The 18,970-nt window shown below is 57.9% G+C and overlaps 1 protein-coding gene across 12 annotated transcripts in view; it reads left to right on the forward strand.

Annotated features, from left to right (window-relative positions):
* KCNT1 (potassium sodium-activated channel subfamily T member 1) overlaps positions 1–6,585 on the forward strand; it is a 68,345-nt gene extending 61,760 nt beyond the window's left edge. For 9 of the 12 annotated variants that reach the window (XM_043469982.1, XM_043469983.1, XM_043469988.1 and 6 more), the window contains 4 exons: positions 665–989; positions 2,339–2,401; positions 5,408–5,492; positions 5,626–6,585. In XM_043469982.1, the coding sequence (XP_043325917.1) occupies positions 665–989; positions 2,339–2,401; positions 5,408–5,492; positions 5,626–5,746 (594 nt within the window). In that variant the 3' untranslated portion in view covers positions 5,747–6,585. Of the gene's footprint in view, positions 1–247; positions 990–2,338; positions 2,402–5,407; positions 5,493–5,625 lie in introns of those variants that run through there. The other 3 variants (XR_006269632.1, XM_043469984.1, XM_043469992.1) reach the window with 3 other exon arrangements.
* The last annotated feature ends 12,385 nt before the right edge of the window (positions 6,586–18,970 follow it).

Here is an 18,970-nt window from a genome sequence, read left to right on the forward strand (position 1 = left end):
TAGGGGGCGGTGTGGGCAGGAAGCAAGTCCCCAGGTGGCGCCGGCCAAGGTGCAGCTCAGAGAGAACTCCTAGCATCACCCTCCTCTCCCATGCAGATGGGGAAACTGAGGCCGGGGTGGGAAGCCCAGGCTCCCCCTACCCCCAGGCCGTCTGCCCCTCAGGGCACGGCCCCCATCCTGGCAGATACTCCTTCTCTGGCAGATACTCCTTCCTCTCCCCATCCGTCCCCGCTTCCACCCCACCCAGGCCCCCACATCACCCACCAAGCCTTGCAAGGCCCTGCGCGTCCCAGCCCACCATCGGGCTGCCCCTGCTCTCTCCTGCCCCCGAGGTGAGGAAACTGAGTCTCCTAGAAGGGGTGTTCCCCCCCCTCCACCCCACTGTGGCAAAGTCAGAACACGCAGCCCCAGAGAGGTGGAGGGAGGCCCACCTCTCACCAGCAAGTCAGGGACAGGCCTGAGCCAGGCTTTGGGGAATGGAAGGAATTTCCACCTGGGAGAGGAACGGCCTGGGGTCCCCCTGGAACTGTGACTGTCCTCCCCATTGCCCCAGCTGCTCCGTGGGTCCCCCTGGTCCTCTGCCCAGCACCCCTCCTCCTTCCCTTGCCCCCCCAGTCCCCAGACCCCCTTCCCCTCCCAGGCCTCACTCCTCCTCCCCGGCCAGTCCCAGGTCTCGGTGAGCGTGGAGGACTGTGAGGACACTCGGGAGGCGAAGGGGCCCTGGGGCGCGCGGGTGGGCACGGGCAGTGGCAGCGCCCACGGCCGGCACACGGCAGGCGGCGACCCAGCCGAGCACCCACTCCTGCGGCGCAAGAGCCTCCCATGGGCGCGGAGGCTGAGCCGCAAGGGCTCCCGGCACACCGGGAAGGCGGCAGCCGAGTGGATCAGTCAACAGCGGCTCAGCCTGTACCGGCGCTCGGAGCGGCAGGAGCTGTCAGAGCTGGTCAAGAACCGCATGAAGCACCTGGGGCTGCCCACCAGCGGCTACGGTAAGGTGCAGGGCGTCTGCTCTCCTGGCCCATGGTGGGGAGGGGGGCTCCCCTAGATCCAGCGCCAAGCCCTGTAAGGAAGGGTTCATTCATCCCCTGCTCTGGGGCCTCAGTTTCCACGTCTGTAGAAAAAAGATGCCTACTGCCTGAGCCAGGAGGCAGCCGTCCTGGAGGTGGCGGCTGTGGGTGGGGACAGCCTGGCCGGGCTCCCTGAAAGCCAAAGGCACCGGCCTCAGCTGGGGGGGCGGATTGGCCACCTCCGGCCGGTCCTGCCAGGATCAGGAATGCAGGACCCCATCACGTTCCCCTGAGGATAGGAACAAGGGTGTGGTGGGGACACCCCAGAGCCCTGGCCACCCCTCCCGAGACCCTCCCTGCAGCTGGAGCTCGCGCCAGGCAGGGGCGGTCAGGTCAGGGGGCCCAGCACCAGGACACTCCACGACTGCTCCTGGGGCAAGGCCACCCCATTCCCGCGACTTCAGGGTGACACTGCCAGGGTGTTTGTTGTCGGCAGATTTTCTCCGTAGCTTGATTCGGGGAAAAGTTTGTGACCCTGACGGTGAACAGGGCTGGGGTCCCCGGCTGGGCCAGAGGAGACTAGCCTGCCTGTCCCTCGCTCCAGAGATGCTGCCTCTGTTGATGGGGCTGAAAGGGGCCCAACCCCCCCGCCCCTCCCACTGTAGCCTGGCCTCACCCCGGGCTGGGTGGAGGCTCGACCTCTGCTAGGCTCCATCTCTGGGGGACTCTGCCCCCAAACCCACCCCAGGCCTGGCTATAGTTTTCTGGGCACCCACTCCCCCCACCCCACCACCTGCTGCTCGCCTCCTGGCTCAGGGGCCCTCAAGCCCCTCCAAGTGGGACCAAGTGGCTTTGGGCTTCACCCAGAGCTGCCCAAGGGTCTCTCGGTCTGGCTGTACGCTGGGCCCAAGGAGATCGCCACCCGGGAGAGGCGCCCAGCCCCTCCCGGCCACGCCCCTGCCGCACGGTGCATCTGCACCCTGCCCTCTCCCCAGGCGGGTGCTGTCACCCCCGTCCCGGGTGTGTGCTGGGTGCTCACGCTCCCAGTGGGGGTCCCGTTTCACGGCCCCATGTCACACCCTCATGTCACACCCTGGCACGCGGACACTCCAGTCCGGCTTTGCTCCGGGGCTCCCCTGGGCCTCCCCACCCCGCCGCCCCCACCAGAGCTTGGCAGCCAAAGAGCCGACTTCTCTTCTGGGACAGACGGGCTGCCTGCAGCCTGTGTGCACCTCCCGCCCCCCGCTATGCCGGCTGCCTCCTCCACGCTGCTTGCTGACCTCAATCTCTCTCTCTGTTTCTGTCTGTCCCTCTCCCTGTGTGTTCCGTAGAGGATGTAGCAAATTTAACAGCCAGTGATGTCATGAATCGGGTAAACCTGGGATATTTGCAAGGTAATTCTGCTCCGGTGGCCGGAGTCTGGCATAGGGGGCGTGCCAACCCTTCCCGACGGTCCACCCGGTGGCCGCCCACCCCAGCCAGACAGGCAGACAGGGCGAGACACGAGAGAGGGTCCCTGCAGGCATGGCCCCACGAGCTCCCAGGCCGCCCCACTGCAGGGACCCTAACTTTCTCCCCACCGACTGCTGACTTCAGGATGGCGCCCTGCACCCCAGCCCTTCTGCCCACTTTGTTGTCTGAGATAAGCCCTGCCCTGGACACGTAGGCAGCCATTGGCCAGCCCCTGGGAGCCCACCCAGCTCTCTAGAAACACTGGGATGGAGCACCCCAGGCCAGGGTACCCACGCCCCTGGCGTGGTGGAGCACAGTGAGACCTGAGCTGGTGCCTGGGGCCTTGGGGTCTGCCACACCCTGAGCCTTCAAGGGCCACCCAAGTCAGGTGGACGGTTGACCTCCACTTCCCAGCTGGGGCTTCACGAGGGGGGCCTCTTCAGTTGAGAAAGTCTGACTATATCACATTCTCATCCAGGCACTCAGGTGCTGCTTGAGCCCCTGTATCTTCCAAGAAGACACCCCGCAGGCCCCAGACCCGCCCCAAGACCCCAGCAGAGGTCAGAGCAGAGTCCAGGCCCCAGACCTCACTGCCGGGACCCCTTCTTTACCTGGGGGCTCCCCAGGCTCAGAGCTGTGCAGGCCTCCTGAGCCCAGGTGGGTGTTAGCTCAGGTGGGCCGGTTTCTGAGGACGGCCGGTGCAGACAAGACCCAGGATTGAGAAGCTCTGGGGTGCACCGCGGGGGAGCTGCAGGGCGGCCCAGGAGGCAGAGCCCTGACCACACCCCCCCCGCCCCGGGTCCCTGCGTTTTTCCTCACTTGCACCCACGACCGCGTTCACAGCAGCCCCCCGACTAGGCCAGCGGAGTCTGAGCCTGGGGCTGCCATGAGCAGGAGGGCTGCATCGTCACCTCCCTGGGCCGGCTGCACCCCTACTTCTCGCCAAGGCTCGCGGGCAGGGGGGCCGCACCCACAGGGTCCCTGGGTGGTGTTTACGGAGCCCCTCCCCCTGGTGTGTGGACGTCGAGAGGTGCCTGGGCCAGGACCTAAAACCAGAGGAGAGGCTGGTCCCAGGGGCTGCAGGGTGGTCCCCAGGGGGACCCCCCCACAAGGCGCCCCCCCAGGTGCGGGCAGATGGGGAGGAGACGCCCCCAGCCGTGACATGTAGACACAGCCCCTTCCGCACGGTCACCCCTGGGGGGACGGGTCCAGCTGCCCCCAGTTCACAGTTCTCGGGCAGGGGCTCCAGAGGAGTGGTGTGGACCCCCAGGGGCTGGCGAGAGTCCGGTCTGCGGGTCCAGGGAGGAGCCCCCATGGAGGCTGAATGCCAGGTGCGGAGGCAGGGGGGCTCTGCCCTTGGTCATGGGCCAGGCCCTCCCCAGGCGTGGTGAGGCCGCCTCGTCTGGGAAGTCGGGGTCAGGGCCTCGTGGGTCACCCAGTCCCCGGGCGCTACAGCCGGACCCCATGTGCCTTCCCCCGCCACCTCTCAGCCCGGTGCCCCCAGAAGCACAAAGCTGGGCCCGGCTTGGGCTGGGAACGCCCATAGCCTGCCTACCCCAGGCAGAGGCAGGGCCCAGGTCAGGTGGGGAGGGTCCAGTGAGGCAGGGGCCATGCCCACCCTCTGCAGCCCCGCCCCTGGGTGAGATGGACGGGTAGCCCCATCCCATGCCAGCCTGTTTTCCTTGTTCTTGGTGGCTGTGCTCAGGGGTGCAGGGTCCCCCAAATCCTCCTGCTCCCGCCCGCACCTCCGCTGCCCCAGCTCCGCTCTTTGCTGCCCTCCCTGGACATGCGCCGCCTCCGTGAGCCAAGCCTGCCGGTGACCCCGCGCGGTGGGAGGGGCGGGGGTCAGGCCATCCCCTTCCAGGCAGGTACACCAGCCTGGACCAGGTGATGTCTGTAAGCCCCGCCCCCCGTTCTGCCTGCACCCACCCCCACCCGCAGCTGTCCTCTGAAGCATGCCGTGGGGGTCGCGAATCCAGAGTCAGATTTGGCCCTGAACTCGCCAGTTCAGAGAAGTGAACCGCTGCCCCACCTTCCCTGAGTACCTGACCCCGTGGCCAGGGAGCCCTCCCCGGACAGGAGGGGCCGGTGCAGAGAGAAGGAGGTGGGAGGAGCCGGGGCAGAGGTCGCCCAGGGCCCTACCCACCCCCTCACAGGGCCGTCCCCCACAGTGCCCAGTCCTCCTGGGTCAGGAGGTGCCTTTAGGCATCCCCAGATGTGTAAACCGAGGCCACCAGCTGCCCACCTCCTGCCACTCACAGAGCACAGGGCCACTGCCGAACAGCGGCCAACCCGACCCCACAGCTGGCCAGAGAGACATCTGTGCAGTGACCGGGGTTTCTCTAGAACCGGTTCACACCCCTGCGGGTCACATCCCGGGGCCGCCCCCAGTCCAGACACGGGGCTGGCTGTACCCATGGTGGGCAGCGGCCGGGCCCTGTGTGTGCCCGAGGGGACCTCCGGTAGGGTGAGCCAGTTGGACTCTGGGCTGATGCTGCGGGACAGGTTTTGGGAAACGGAGGGCAAGTCCAGGGTTGACAGTTGAGGAGGGGATTGGGTGTGGCCTGTATGGGGCAGGGGTGCTGGCGGGGAGGGGTGAGTGAGCCTGGGCTGGGTGTGTGTGCTGGTGTATGCACACGTGGAGATGGGTGGGTGTGCACAGGTGTGCTCCAGTCAGGGTCACCACCTCCTAAGATGCTGGTGACTCAGCTGAATAAGCTATGGGGACGGGCAGGGGTGGTGGCTGCTCCCTGCCCGTGCTGTGCTGGGCTGAGGCCCACGTGGGTCAGGGAGGACCGGCCAGGCTGGGTTCCCCAAGACGGGGCTCAGGCGGGATGGCCAGGAGGATTCTGCAGCTAACCAGAGCTGCCAGCTCTTCGGGGCCCGGCGGAGCAGAGGTGGGCAGGGGCTGAGGGGTGACCACCCGCCGGGCCCTGTCTCCTCCGCAGACGAGATGAATGACCACCAGAACACCCTCTCCTATGTGCTCATCAACCCCCCGCCCGACACGCGGCTGGAGCCCAACGACATCGTGTAAGTACCGCGTCCCCAGGCAAGCGTAGAAACCTGCCCTTTGCCACGTGGATGGGCACCGCACACCCGCGCGGGTGTCCAGCCTGGCTTCCTGGGCAGAGCATGATGCCAGGGCCCTCCGCCCTTCCCATAGATATCTCATCCGCTCTGACCCCCTGGCCCACGTGGCCAGCAGTTCCCAGAGCCGGAAGAGCAGCTGCAGCAACAAGCTGGCCTCCTGCAACCCTGAGACGCGGGACGAGACACAGCTCTGATCGCCTTGCGGAGTCCACAAGCCCGTGATGCATGAGTGCAGGGCCGTGCCTGGCGCCCGACCCCAAGAAGCTCCCAGGACTGGGCCAGAGGGAGCGGACCTTAGCTGGGTGAGGGCTGGGGCTGCCCTGGGCACTGCTGGACGCTGGCAGGAAGCCTTTTTAACCTGTTTTTACGAATCTATACAACCCTGATCCTTTGCACAAACGCACCGCAACTCGTGACCGGATCTGGCCACAGCGGAGGGACAGGAGCCGGGCTGGACCGCAGGGTGAGGCTGGGGCGCATCGGGCAGGGGCCAGGGCCGGGGCTCGCACCATGACAGGAGGGGGACGCTGCAGCCCGAACTCGCCATGTTTCCACAGCCGTGGACCAGTCTTGCCCGTGGCTGTCAGCCAAGCCACGGGGTGGAGGACCACCCTTCTCGCCTGGGTCCCCTGTGCCCTCATTTGAGAAGGAAATGGAAAACAAGAGGGTCTTCAGCTTAGCCAAGCCCCTGGTCGCAGCAGGACGGGCTCTGGAGAAGCGTCAGCGCGGGGCCCTGCCACGCACTGGGGATCCCGCGGCCCGTGACTTTGTGGAAGAGACTCGGACGACTGCCTTTTCCTCTATTTTTATGCTGAACTTTTGCGGCCGCACCATCTGACACCCTTTTAAACGAGAAATCTGAAGCACAACGCAGCCGCTGGGCTGCTGGCCCACGTCTCCAGGACGGGGACTTCTCCTTATCAAGGGAGGGACTCTGGGCCTCACCTCGGTTCCTTTGTGACTGTTGCTGACAGGTTTGCACGCTCAGTGCTGGAAACTTCCATTAAATGGATGCATTCTGCAGACAGGAGGTCCCCTCGTGAGGCATTCTCTCCGTGATTGCATGCTCTGGGCCTGGGTCTGCCCCAGCTGCCCAAGGGTTAGGAACAACCCCAGGGACCCCACAGGAGAGCCCCCAACCCAAGGAAATGCGGCTGGCCCGGGTCCTCCCCAAAAGCAGGAAGCAAGTCATCTGGGGTCAGGGGTTCCAGGAGGGCTCCCTGGAGCCCAGCGGAGCCCCGGGACAGGTCTGTGCGCCTCCCCAGAACAAAGACACCCCTGTTGGTTCTCAGCTGGGGGCTCTTGCTCCTACAGAGTACCCCCAAGTCTGGCAGGGGAAGGACCAGCCCAGCCCCCAGGGTGGGTGTGGCTCCAGGCCACTCAGCGGCTGGAGTGGCCTGCCCCCTGGGAGGGACATGACTCAGGGCGGCCTCCCCTTCCCAGGTCAAGGCCGCACGTCCAGCTCACCCCCCACTGGCTGCCCGGGACCCTCCCACCCAGAGAGGGTCTCCACGCCCAGGGTGGGGGGAGCTTCTGGGACAGTGCGGGCTGTGGGGGGTCAGGAAAGGTGTCTGGTTGAGGTGGGGAAACTCGGGGGGCCCTCAATGGGGTGATAGGCCGTTGACGTGGGCTTGGGTGCCCTTTGGGCCACAGGGCCCGTCCCAGCAGGGTGTCAGTAGCTCCCAGGGTCCTGCCAGTGACTCCCCTTCCGCACCTGCCACCTCTCCTGGCACCCACATGCCAGCTCCCCGAGGGGCTGCAGGAGTGGAGACCGAGGGGCTCTTCTTGGCCGCTAGAGTGGGGTTTCCATCCCGGTGGGGTTGCAGCCCCTCAAACCCCCCACTGGGAAGACGGCATCCGACTGGGATCCCTGGAGGTGTCTGCTGGAGTGTGGGTGCACAGGACGGGTGGTGAGGAATGGGGTCTTCTCTGGGCCAGACGCACTCACACCCGGACACACTCACACCCAGATGCACTCACACCCAGACACACTCACACTCACCCCAGACGCACTCACACCCACACTCACACTCACCCAGACGCACTCACACCCACACGCTGTCACACCCACACTCACACTCAGACACACTCACACCCAGACACACTCACACCCACACTCACACCCAGACGCACTCACACCCAGATGCTGTCACACCCAGACACACTCTCACACCCAGACACACTCACACTCAGACACACTCACACCCACACTCACACCCAGATGCACTCACACCCACACTCACACCCAGACACACACTCACCCAGACGCACTCACACCCAGACACACACCCAGACACACTCACACCCAGATGCACTCACACACCCACTCACACCCAGACACATTCTCACACTCACACCCAGACATGCACTCACACCCAGACACAGTCACACCCAGACGCACTCACACCCAGACACACTCACACTCACCCAGACGCACTCACACCCAGACGCTGTCACACCCAGACACACTCACACTCAGACACACTCACACCCAGACACACTCACACTCACCCAGATACACTCACACCCACACTCACACCCAGACGCACTCACACCCAGACGCACTCACACCCAGACGCTGTCACACCCAGACACACTCTCACACCCAGACACACTCACACTCAGACACACTCACACCCACACTCACACCCAGATGCACTCACACCCACACTCACACCCAGACACACACTCACCCAGATACACTCACACCCACACTCACACTCACACCCAGATGCTGTCACACCCAGACACACTCTCACACCTGGACACAGTCACACTCAGACACACTCACACTCACCCAGATACACTCACACCCACACTCACACCCAGACGCACTCACACCCAGACACCACTCACACCGGACACACTCAGAACACTCACACCCAGACACACACCAGACGACACTCACACCCAGGGACACACTCTCACAACCCACCACTCACACTCACACACCACAGACACACTCACAGCTCACCCCAGATGCACTCACCACTCAGACGCACTCACACCCACGAGCCACTCATACTCACCCAGATGCCACTCGACACCCAGATGCACCACACGCCACACACCGATGCACTCACACCGAGATGCACTCACACTCACAGAACACACACGCCAATGATACACCCAGACACACTCACTCAGATATGCAGTCACACCCACACACCCAGTACACACTCACACCCAGATGCACTCCAGCACAACCCCAGACGGCACTCACACCCAGACTACGCACTCACACCAACACACTCACACCAGATGCACACACCCAGACGACACACTCACCCAGACGCACATCACACCCAGACACACACCCACACACACTCACACCCAGATGCACTCACACACCCACACTCACACCCAGACGCATTCTCACACTCCACCCAGATGCACTCACAACCCACACTCACACCCAAGACATGCACTCACACCAGACACACTCACACCAGATTGCACTCCACCCAACACACTCACACCCAGATGCACTCACACACCCACACTCACACCCAGACATGCACTCACACCCACACACACTCACACCCAGATGCACTCACACACCCACACTCACACCCAGACATGCACTCACACCCAGACACACTCACACCCAGATGCACTCACACCCACACACTCACACCCAGATGCACTCACACTCAGACACACTGACACCCAGATACTGTCACACCCAAACACACCCACACTCACACCCAGATGCACTCACACCCAGAGACACTCACACCCAGACTCACTGACACCCAGATGCTGTCACACCCAGACACATTCACACCCAGACACACGCTCACCCAGATGCACTCACACCCAGACGCATTCTCACACCCAGATACTCTCTCACACCCGGACACACTCACACTCAGGCACACTTTCACCCAGATGCACTCACACCCAGACACACTCTCACACCCATCGCCACATGCAGAGGCTTCAGCAAAGGCCTGAGACTGGATCCAGAAGACATTTCTCAATGTTTTGACAGGGTTTCAGCCATATAAAATGAGAGAGACACCTCTGATTTTTTGTTTAATTCCTGTAGAAAGCTGGTCACGACAACGGCACCAGCGGCAAGCGGGCTTTTGTGGCTCATGACGTGACGTGGCCTGGGAACGCCGGCCCAGAGGTGCCCATCTGCCTCCCCCCAGAGCTGAGCATTTATGGATGGTCGTGGAGCAGATGTGAACAGACTCAGGGCAACCACCCAGAATCTCAGAGAGAAGTGCGTTCGGGAGCTGGGAGACGAAAGGAGATGGAATAATCTCAAGCGCTTATTAAAAGCAGAGCGGGCAGAAAAAGGGACAAGGTGTGCACAGCACAGTCAGGAGCAGGGCAGAGGCCACCCCACCCCCAGCACCCCAGCCCCCCGGCCAGCAGACAGCCCCTTGGAGGCCCAGCCTCAGGAGGACGCCGGCCCATCCACCGTGGACACGGGCTCAGTCGCCAGGCAGGAGTCCACACGACCGCAAAGCAGGCACCCCCACAACATTTGCACCTTGTCTTCACCCCAGTCCAGACCAACGGTCTCAAAGGTGCCTTTTCCCTCTGGGGGCTCAAGTTCAGGTCAGGACCCTTGGCCGCTGAGCCCCCTGATGGGTGGGCGTCTCAGGAATTGTAGCATTTTCTTGTGAGATTGGAGAGCTACAGCTTCCTGTGGGCCGGGCAGGACTGTGTCCCCGATGCCAGACAGGTGTGCTGGCTGGGTTGGGTGCACACAGGCATGCAGACCAGGACTTTAGCCCACCACCCTACTGCCAGCCTCACCCCCCTGGGGCTTGAGGGGCTTGGCTGGGGCCTCCAGGGGAGGAGTTCCCCAGGGCAGCAGCTGACCAGGGCCACGTTCGGGCCCGGTGAAGTCAGTGGAAGCTTGAGTGCCAAGCAGGGTGGTCTCGGAGGACTCAGGGATGCCCAGAAAAAGCAGGTAAAAGTCTTTACCCAGGCCTGCTCCACTCCATCCCCCCAGGTTCTAGGTGACCATGTGGGTTCACAGTGGACCTCCATTCCAGCCCTGGGCTCCTCCAGAAAGACCACCCAGCCCCTAAAGATCCCTTCTCTGGCTGGGACCCCCGTTACCTCCAGGGTCTCTCTAGGGCTCTGTGGGGGAGAACAGCTTACCCAGGGCACCTTCCTGCTGCCCCGACTGTCCCAGGGACCCAGGCCACAGCCCCTGGGACACCAGGCAGGGACTGCAGACTCGCTCTCAGCATCCATAGCCCCTCTCCAGCCCAGCTCGGAGCCCAGGGCTTCAGCTCAGCAGCCCCAGGAGTCTGGATGAAGGGGTCACAGGGAGCCCATTGGCCCCCTCGGTGCTGAGGCAAACCCTGTGGCTGGTTCCCAGCTATCCTGCTGCACAGGTGGGTTGGGGGGTCTTCCCGGGGGAACCCTCCCCCCAGGGCCTCCCCCAAGAGCTGGTGCTGAGCCTGGGTCCTCAGTGAGAGGGGCTGAGGTGGACAGGGAGCCAAAGAAGTCTAGAACCTCTGCTCATCACAGCTCCATCAAGAGAGTGCAGAAGTGCTGGAGGCATAAGATAACTAATATACAGAATATATCTTTTAAGGGAAAAGAAGCAGAACACTTGAACATACATTTCACAAAAGAAAAATAAGATGACCAACAAAGACATGGAAATATGCTGCATTCATCTCTAACCAGGAAAACAGCAATTAAAAACACCAAGAGAAGGGGTTATATTCAAAATACCAAGAGTAACAGTAAAAAAAAAAAAAAAAAGCCACTGAGTTCCCTGGTGGCCTAGCGTTAGGATTCCGGGCGCTCATTGTTGTTGTTGTTGTTCAGTCGCTAAGTCATGTCCTCTTTGCGACCCCATGGACGGCAGCACGCCAGGCTTCCCTGTCCTTCACCGTCTCCAGGAGTCTGCTCAAACTCATGTCCATTGAGTCGGTGATGCCATCCAACCATCCTGTCATCCCCTTCTCTTGTCTTCAATCTTTCCCAGCATCAGGGTCTTTTCCAGTGAGTCAGCCCTTCACATCAGGTAGCCAAAGTATTGGAGCTTCAGCATCAGTCCTTCCAATGAATATTCAGGGTTGATTTCCTTTAGGATGGACTGGTTTGATCTCCTTGCAGTCCAGGGGACTCTCAAGAGTCTTCTCCAGCACAATTCGAAAGCATCAATTCTTCAGCGCTCAGCCTTCTTTATGGTCCAACTCTCACATCCATACATGACTACTGGAAAAACCATAGCTTTGACTAGATGGACCTTTGTCAGGAAAAGTGATGTCTCTGCTTTTTGATACACTGTCTAGGTTTGTCCCTGATAGCTTAGTTGGTAGAGAATCCACCTGCAATGGAGACCCCGGTTCAATTCCTGGGTCAGGAAGATCCCCTGGAGAAGGGATAGGCTATCCACCCGTGTTTTTAGGCGCTTCCCTTGTGGCTCAGCTGGTAAAGAATCCGCCTGTAATGTGGGATACCTGGGTTCGATCCCTGGGTTGGGAAGATTTCCTGGAGAAGGAAAGGCTACTCCAGTATTCTGGCCTGAAGAAGTCCATGGACAGTCCATGGGGTCACAAAGAGCCAGACACGACTGAGTGGCTTTCACTTTCACTTTTATTTTCACTAGGTTTGTCACAGCTTTTCTTCCAAGGAACAGTCATGTTTTAATTTCATGGCTGCAGTCACTGTGTGGTGATTTTGGAGCCCAACAAAATAAAATGTCACTGCTTCCACTTTTCCCCCTTCAGCTTGCCATGAAATGATGGGACTGGATGCCATGATTAAGATCAACATTTTTCGAATGTTGAGTTTGAAGCCAGCTTTTCACTCTCCTCTTTCAACCTCATCAAGAGGCTCTTTAGTTCCTCTTCACTTTCTGTCATTGCCATGGCCCAAGTTCAGTTCCCGGTTGGGGAACTGAGATCCCGCAAGCCATATGGCATGGCAAAAAGAAAAAAAAAAAAGAGCCACGACTTGGCAAATATGCTCTGCATATAAAGAAATAATCCTGTCTCTGCTTAGTCGCTCAGTCATGTCCAACTCTTTGAGACCCCATGGACTGTAGCCCCCCAGGCTCCTCTGTCCATGGGATTCTCCAGGTGAGAATACTGGAGTGAGTAGCCATTCGCTTCTCCAGGGGATCTTCCCAACCCAGGGTTCAAACCCAGGTGTCCCGCATTGCAGGCGGACTCTTTACCATCTGAGCCACCAGCAAAGCCCTGTCTAGATTATTTTTAAAGTTTCTATGCATCAGTAAGAAAGAAAGCCTCCCAGTTAAAGCAGCCCAATTGAAAGTGGGCAAAGGAAACCCCAGGAATTTCCCAGAAAGGAAGTGTAAGTGTGCTGTCGACCTCTAACATGCTCACCCTCCTCCACATCACGGGATGCCAAGTGACACAGGACAGCCACGGGGTTCTGGGTGAGCCCACCGCGTGCCCACCGAGGGCCCTCCCAGGACTGGAGGTGCCGACCTGAGCTGGAAGCAGGAGCAGACCCCCCCCACCTCCATCTGCTCTGAGACCCCAAGGACTCAGGGGCTCAGTCCCATGGGAAGGGCTCCCTGCCACACCCGCCGGCGGGCCTCCCACCCCTGCGAAGGGAGCTGCAGTCTACATGGGGGCCCGTGGCCCTGCTCACCCGCTGGGACCTCGGAGTCCCTCCGAGCCCAGAAGACAGGGCGACAGCAGGCACCGTGTTCAGGGCTCCCTGTCCTGGGCCCCCAGCGCCCAGCCCTGAATCAGCGGGTGAGACCCCCTAGAAAGGCTCCTGGGGACTCTGCATGTGGTGGCGGGCCATCTCACCCCTGGAGACTGCACCTGCAGCTGTCACACCTCTGGGGACACTCTAAGTGACCAACTCCCCGTGACCGCCCTTGCCCGATGCACCTGCTGGTCTGGCAACGCTCTGGCCTGCATGCTGTTGGTGCCAACACTCGCCACCTGTTCTCAGCTTTTCTAGGACCTTCATCTCTCTGCTAATAAAGACCTTTAGGGCATGTATTTTCCTGTCTTTAATCCTGATGCCTTATTATGACAACTCAGATGTCCAGGAGAACCTTGGCTGCTGAGTGCAGCCTCCGGCGACCTGGGCTCCACGCTGACCTAACGGGGGACACTTCCAGCACTTCCCTGTTAAGGTGGGCTCTGCTGCAAATCTCTGCTGCGTGTTATCAGAGTATGAGAATTCTAACTGCAGCACTTTTCATCCTGAATAATACACACCGAGTGTTACCAACCTGTTACTACGCCTGGTTTTCCTCTTCGGCTGTCCGTGTAAATTACACCAAGTTCTCTCCTGTTGATTGTTTACTCCCGTTTAGATGCTGCTGAGCATGATGTCTTCATCCGGGTTCCCTTGACTTTTTTATCCCAGTGTTCGTACACATTATGCTCGGTGGCAGGAACTGGACCGTCATTTTCTGTTCCTGGGCCTCTGGCCAGGTTTTGATGCAGAGAAATCTAGTTTTATTCATCAGTCTATCGGGTCTCCTTACACGGACCCCACCCCGAGCCTCCTCCCCCGGACACACCTGAGCCTCTCTGAGATCAGGGTGTCTCCCCGACAATGACATGACAGTCTACACGTCAGGGCTTCTCTTGGCGGCACAAAACAGCGGTGTGTCTTAAACTTCAGGACGCCTGAGACCAGCGAGATGGGTCCTTCTAGTCACTGGTCTAAAGGCTCCAGGACAGGGCGCCCAGGGGACGCCCGGCACACACTCTCCCGCAGCAGCTGAGTTGCCCTAAGCTCCGAGGCCAGTGACGCCTATCGCTGGAAACTTGTGAAACCCGCCCCGGGGGGACTGCCCTGCCGGCACACCAACCACCCCCTGGATGAGGCATCTCAGCACCCACAAGCTGAACATCAGGCTGTTGTGAAGAAAGACACGAAAATAAAGATGTACTTTCCACCCAGCAAACAGCCGCTTTGCCCTTCCATCATCTCATGCTTCAGCTGACCAACTCCTACTAATAAAACTGGACCAAATACCAATAACAAATACCAATGCAATGTAGAAGCAGAACCTCTAGGGATGACTGTGGTGGCAAGTGCTGAGAACCACTCATTTTAAAATGAGAATAAACAGTCAAACTTTGTCAAAGTTCTGTGCATGCGATTCGTTACTTTTCTGTAGGTATGTTCTACTTCAATTTAAAAAAAAAGTACCAGAACAGTACTGTACACAATGAAAATTTAACACCTGGAATAAAAAAAGGCAAATGACAAATCATTTCTTACAAAATAAGAGACTAGAGAGATTTATCAGTTCAATTGGAGACAAATGGTTGAAAAAAAACACTTTAAATTCAAGTCCTGGGACTTCCCTGGTGGTTCAGTGGTTAGGACTCCACACTTCCCCTGCAGGGGAGTTTGATACCTGGTCGGAAAACTGGGATCCCACATACCACACAGCCAAAGCGAAACAAAATATATGAATTTTAAAAAGCAATGTATGAAAAAACAAAAAAGGAAGGTATGGCTGGTTCATGTTGATGTCTGGCAGAAATCATCAGTTCAGTTCAGTTCAGTAGCTCAGTCATGTCCGACTCTTTGCGAGCCCATGAACCGCAGCATGCCATGCCTCCCTGTCCATCACCAACTCCCGGAGTCCACCCAAACCCATGTCCATCGAGTTGGTGATGCCATCCAACCACCTCATCCTCTGTCATCCCCTTCTCCTCCTACCTTCAATCTTTCTTTGAAGATTCAGGGTCTTTTCAAATGAGTCAGCTCTTTGCATCAGGTGGCCAAAGTATTGGAGTTTCAGCTTCAACCTCAGCCCTTCCAATGAACACCCAGGACTGATCTCCTTTAGGATGGACTGGTTGGATCTCTTTGTTGTCCAAGGGACTCTCAAGAGTCTCCTCCAACACCAAGAGGAGGTGTTGAACTTTTGAACACCAAAAGCAGCAATTCTTTGGCGCTCAGCTTTCTTTATAGTCCAACTCTCACATCCATACATGATTACTGGAAAAACCATAGCCTTGACTAGACAGACCTTTGTTGACAAAGTAATGTCTCTACTTTTTAATATGCTGTCTAGGTTGGTCATAACTTTCCTTCCAAAGAGTAAGCGTCTTTTAATTTCATGGCTGCAATCACCATCTGCAGTGATTTTGGAGCCCAGAAAAATAAAGTCAGCCACTGTTTCCCCATCTATTTGCCATGAAGTGATGGGACTGGATGCCATGATCTTAGTTTTCTGATTCTTGAGCTTTAAGCCAACAGTCAAGATTTTTAAGCCAAGAGCAATGCAAAGAAATAGAGGAAAACAATAGAATGGGAAAGACTAGAGATTGCTTCAAGAAAATTAGAGATACCAAGGGAACATTTCATACAAACAGGGGCTCAATAAAGGACAGAAATGGTAGGGACCTAACAGAAACAGAAAATATTAAGAAGAGGTGGCAAGAATACACAGAAGAACTGTACAAAAAAGATCTTCATGACCCAGATAATCACGATGGTGTGATCACTCACCTAGAGCCAGACATCCTGGAATGTGAAGTCAAGTGGGCCTTAGGAAGAATCACTATGAACAAAGCTAGTGGAGGTGATGGAATTCCTGTTGAGCTATTTCAAATCCTGAAAGATGATGCTGTGAAAGTGCTGCACTCAATATGCCAGCATATTTGGAAAACTCAGCAGTGGCCACAGGACTGGGAAAGGTCAGTTTTCATTCCAATCCCAAAGAAAGGCAATCCCAAAGAATGCTCAAACTACCACACAATTGCACTCATCCCACACGCTAGTAAAGTAATGCTTAAAATTCTCCAAGCCAGGCTTCAGCAATATGTGAACCGTGAACTTCCAGATGTTCAAGCTGGTTTTAGAAAAGGCAGAGGAACCAGAGATCAAATTGCCAACATCCACTGGATCATGGAAAAAGCAAGAAAGTTCCATCAAAACATCTATTTCTGTTTTATTGACTACACCAAAGCCTTTGCCTGTGTGGTTCACAATAAACTGTGGAAAATTCTTAGAGATGGGAATACCAGACCACCTGACCTGCCTCTTGAGAAACCTGTATGCCGGTCAGGAAGCAAAAGTTAGAACTGGACATGGAACATCATACTGGTTGCAAATAGGAAAAGGAGTACGTCAAGGCTGTATATTGTACCCTGCTTATTTAACTTATATGCAGAGTACATCATGAGAAATGCTGGGAGGAAGCACAAGCTGGAATCAAGATTGTAAAGGAAATTATCCTGTAATTAAAAATAAAAATTAAAAACTAAAGAAATGAATTGTCAGCTGAAAGAAAAAATGCACAAAGAAGGAAAAAAGTTGAGAATTACGGGGGAAAAAAAAATCAAAGCCCCAGTGTTTCAGCCTGCCTGGCACTGCTGCTGACACCTCCCGGACACTCACAAGCTTCCACAACAGGCCCCCAACCGGGACGAGCAAAGAACAGGCATCGTCTTGGGGCATGCGAGTCCCCTTCTCAAAGCTTGGTCCCTGGAGTGGCATGCTTGTCAATTTAACCAGTCACATCACAGAACACTTCAAGCCGTAAGCGTGGAACGTGTGTTCAGATAGATGCCCGACAGTACGTCTCAGCACCCCAAACCCAGGCAGCATGCTCAGGCTGAAACCCGTTCCCACGCAGCCTGGCCAAGCGCAGCTGAGACCCGCAGTGAAGGTACTTGGAGTTCCCGCTCACCAGAAGAAAACACAGGCCCAGACACGAGCTTCCAAGTGTGTTAGCTTCCGACCTTTGTAACCACCAGTCTAGGCTTCACTTTCATGGGAAAGTTGGGTTTTATGCTGTTGCTATTTCTCGGTATCAGGAGCAACCCCAAACTCTCATGGCCAAGAAGGGCTCCCCTGAAACCACCTCTCACAAGTTACATCTTGGTGTGAGGACGTGGAGATCAGACTGTACAGTTTACTACACTTTATCATTCATTCCTGCCAAAATGGCTTTTCCTAGGTATTTAGGAAGTACCTGGGAAAACGGTGACTTGCGCTTTCTAAAGAAGAGAGAACACCACAGACCTGTCTGCTCGCTGAGGACAGGATGGGGGAGGGAGCCAGGAGCCAAGCTTCTTCCCGGGGCAAGTTCTGGCTGAGACCTCACAGCCCAAGACCTCAGTGGGATCCACAGCTCGGGCCTTGGCACGGAGACCCCGAATGAGAGAACGTGCAACATGACTCTGCTGGCATGGCCAGGCCCGTGGGGCGCATCCTGGGACAGTCCCGACCTGGCGGGATGCCACCGTGAGGTGCTCTGCCCCCCACCCGCACTGACGGATGTGGCCGTGACCCTGACGCGGAGGAGAGCCCATCTGCCCCTCCGCCAGAAACTAAGGCCACGAACTGGGAGAGGAGCTGCTTCGAGGCCGCCCACGCCCGCTTCTCAGACGCCAACCTGCCTTTCACAAGTAGGTCGGCATCAATTACCGAAGGTTATCCGAGTTCATTTGAGATTTTATTTCAGGTAACTTTTTCCCTGCCAAGTAACACCTCCAGTTTTAAGAAACAGACATACAACCTAGGGACGTCCCTGGCGGGCCAGGGGTTGGGACTCTGCTTCCACTGCAGGGGGCATGAATTCAATCCCTGGTCTGGGAACTAGGATCCCTCAAGCTGTGCAGCCAAAAATAACAAAAGACAACACGAAAAAAAGAAACCGTGCAACCTAGACGTAAATTTGGAATTATGCTGCTTTTCCATGTGCCAGAGCAGAGAACAGAGTTTGGACCCAAACAGCCCAATAAGACATGGATCTGCAGTGACGCGCAGTCGAAGGACACATGGGAGACAGCCTTCGTCTGGCGTGTGCAAGCGTGTGTACAGATAAATTAACGCCTCTGCATGTGTATTTGTAAAGTAAGTGGCTCACTCACCCGTTTCACCTGGGCTGCGGGGATCCCAGGTCACAGCCAAGGACTCACATGCTAACCTCCTCACCTGGGTGGCGGGTCAGAACTCTGCAGGGCAAGGAAGGGATGCCCGGCCCTCCGCAGTAAGAACAAGACGAACGTGCAGCTGCCCCGGAGGGCGGAACGTCTACAGGGCGCGTGCAGCCCAGTTCTAGGGGGAGAAGCGACAACTTCACCACCACAGCCAAGAGAGACCAAAATCCCAGCCGTGGGAACACGTCTGACCCTTGCTGCGACGTGCAGAGGGCCTGAGGGGCACGTCCGGCCCCACGTCCCGAGCGCCGGCCAGGCTGAGCACCCAGGGGCCGTGGTTCCGCGGGTCCTCGCTGAGCTCAGCGGAGGGCACCCAGCATGGGAACAACCCCCACGACACCCCACAGCCAACTGACCGTGTTGGGAGACCGTTTGCCCAGAGGTTCGGCAGGCGTGCGACATCCAGCCAGGGGGCTGGAAGCACCTCTCAGTCTTCCCTGAAAACCTTCCACCTCCTCTGACTCCAGCAGGAGGACCACTGTGAACGTGCTCAGAACATCACGGGGTTCTGGCCTCGTCAAGGAAGAGACTGGA

The sequence above is a fragment of the Cervus canadensis genome, chromosome 5 (assembly GCF_019320065.1).
Source record: "Cervus canadensis isolate Bull #8, Minnesota chromosome 5, ASM1932006v1, whole genome shotgun sequence".
Classification (NCBI taxonomy): Eukaryota; Metazoa; Chordata; class Mammalia; order Artiodactyla; family Cervidae; genus Cervus; species Cervus canadensis.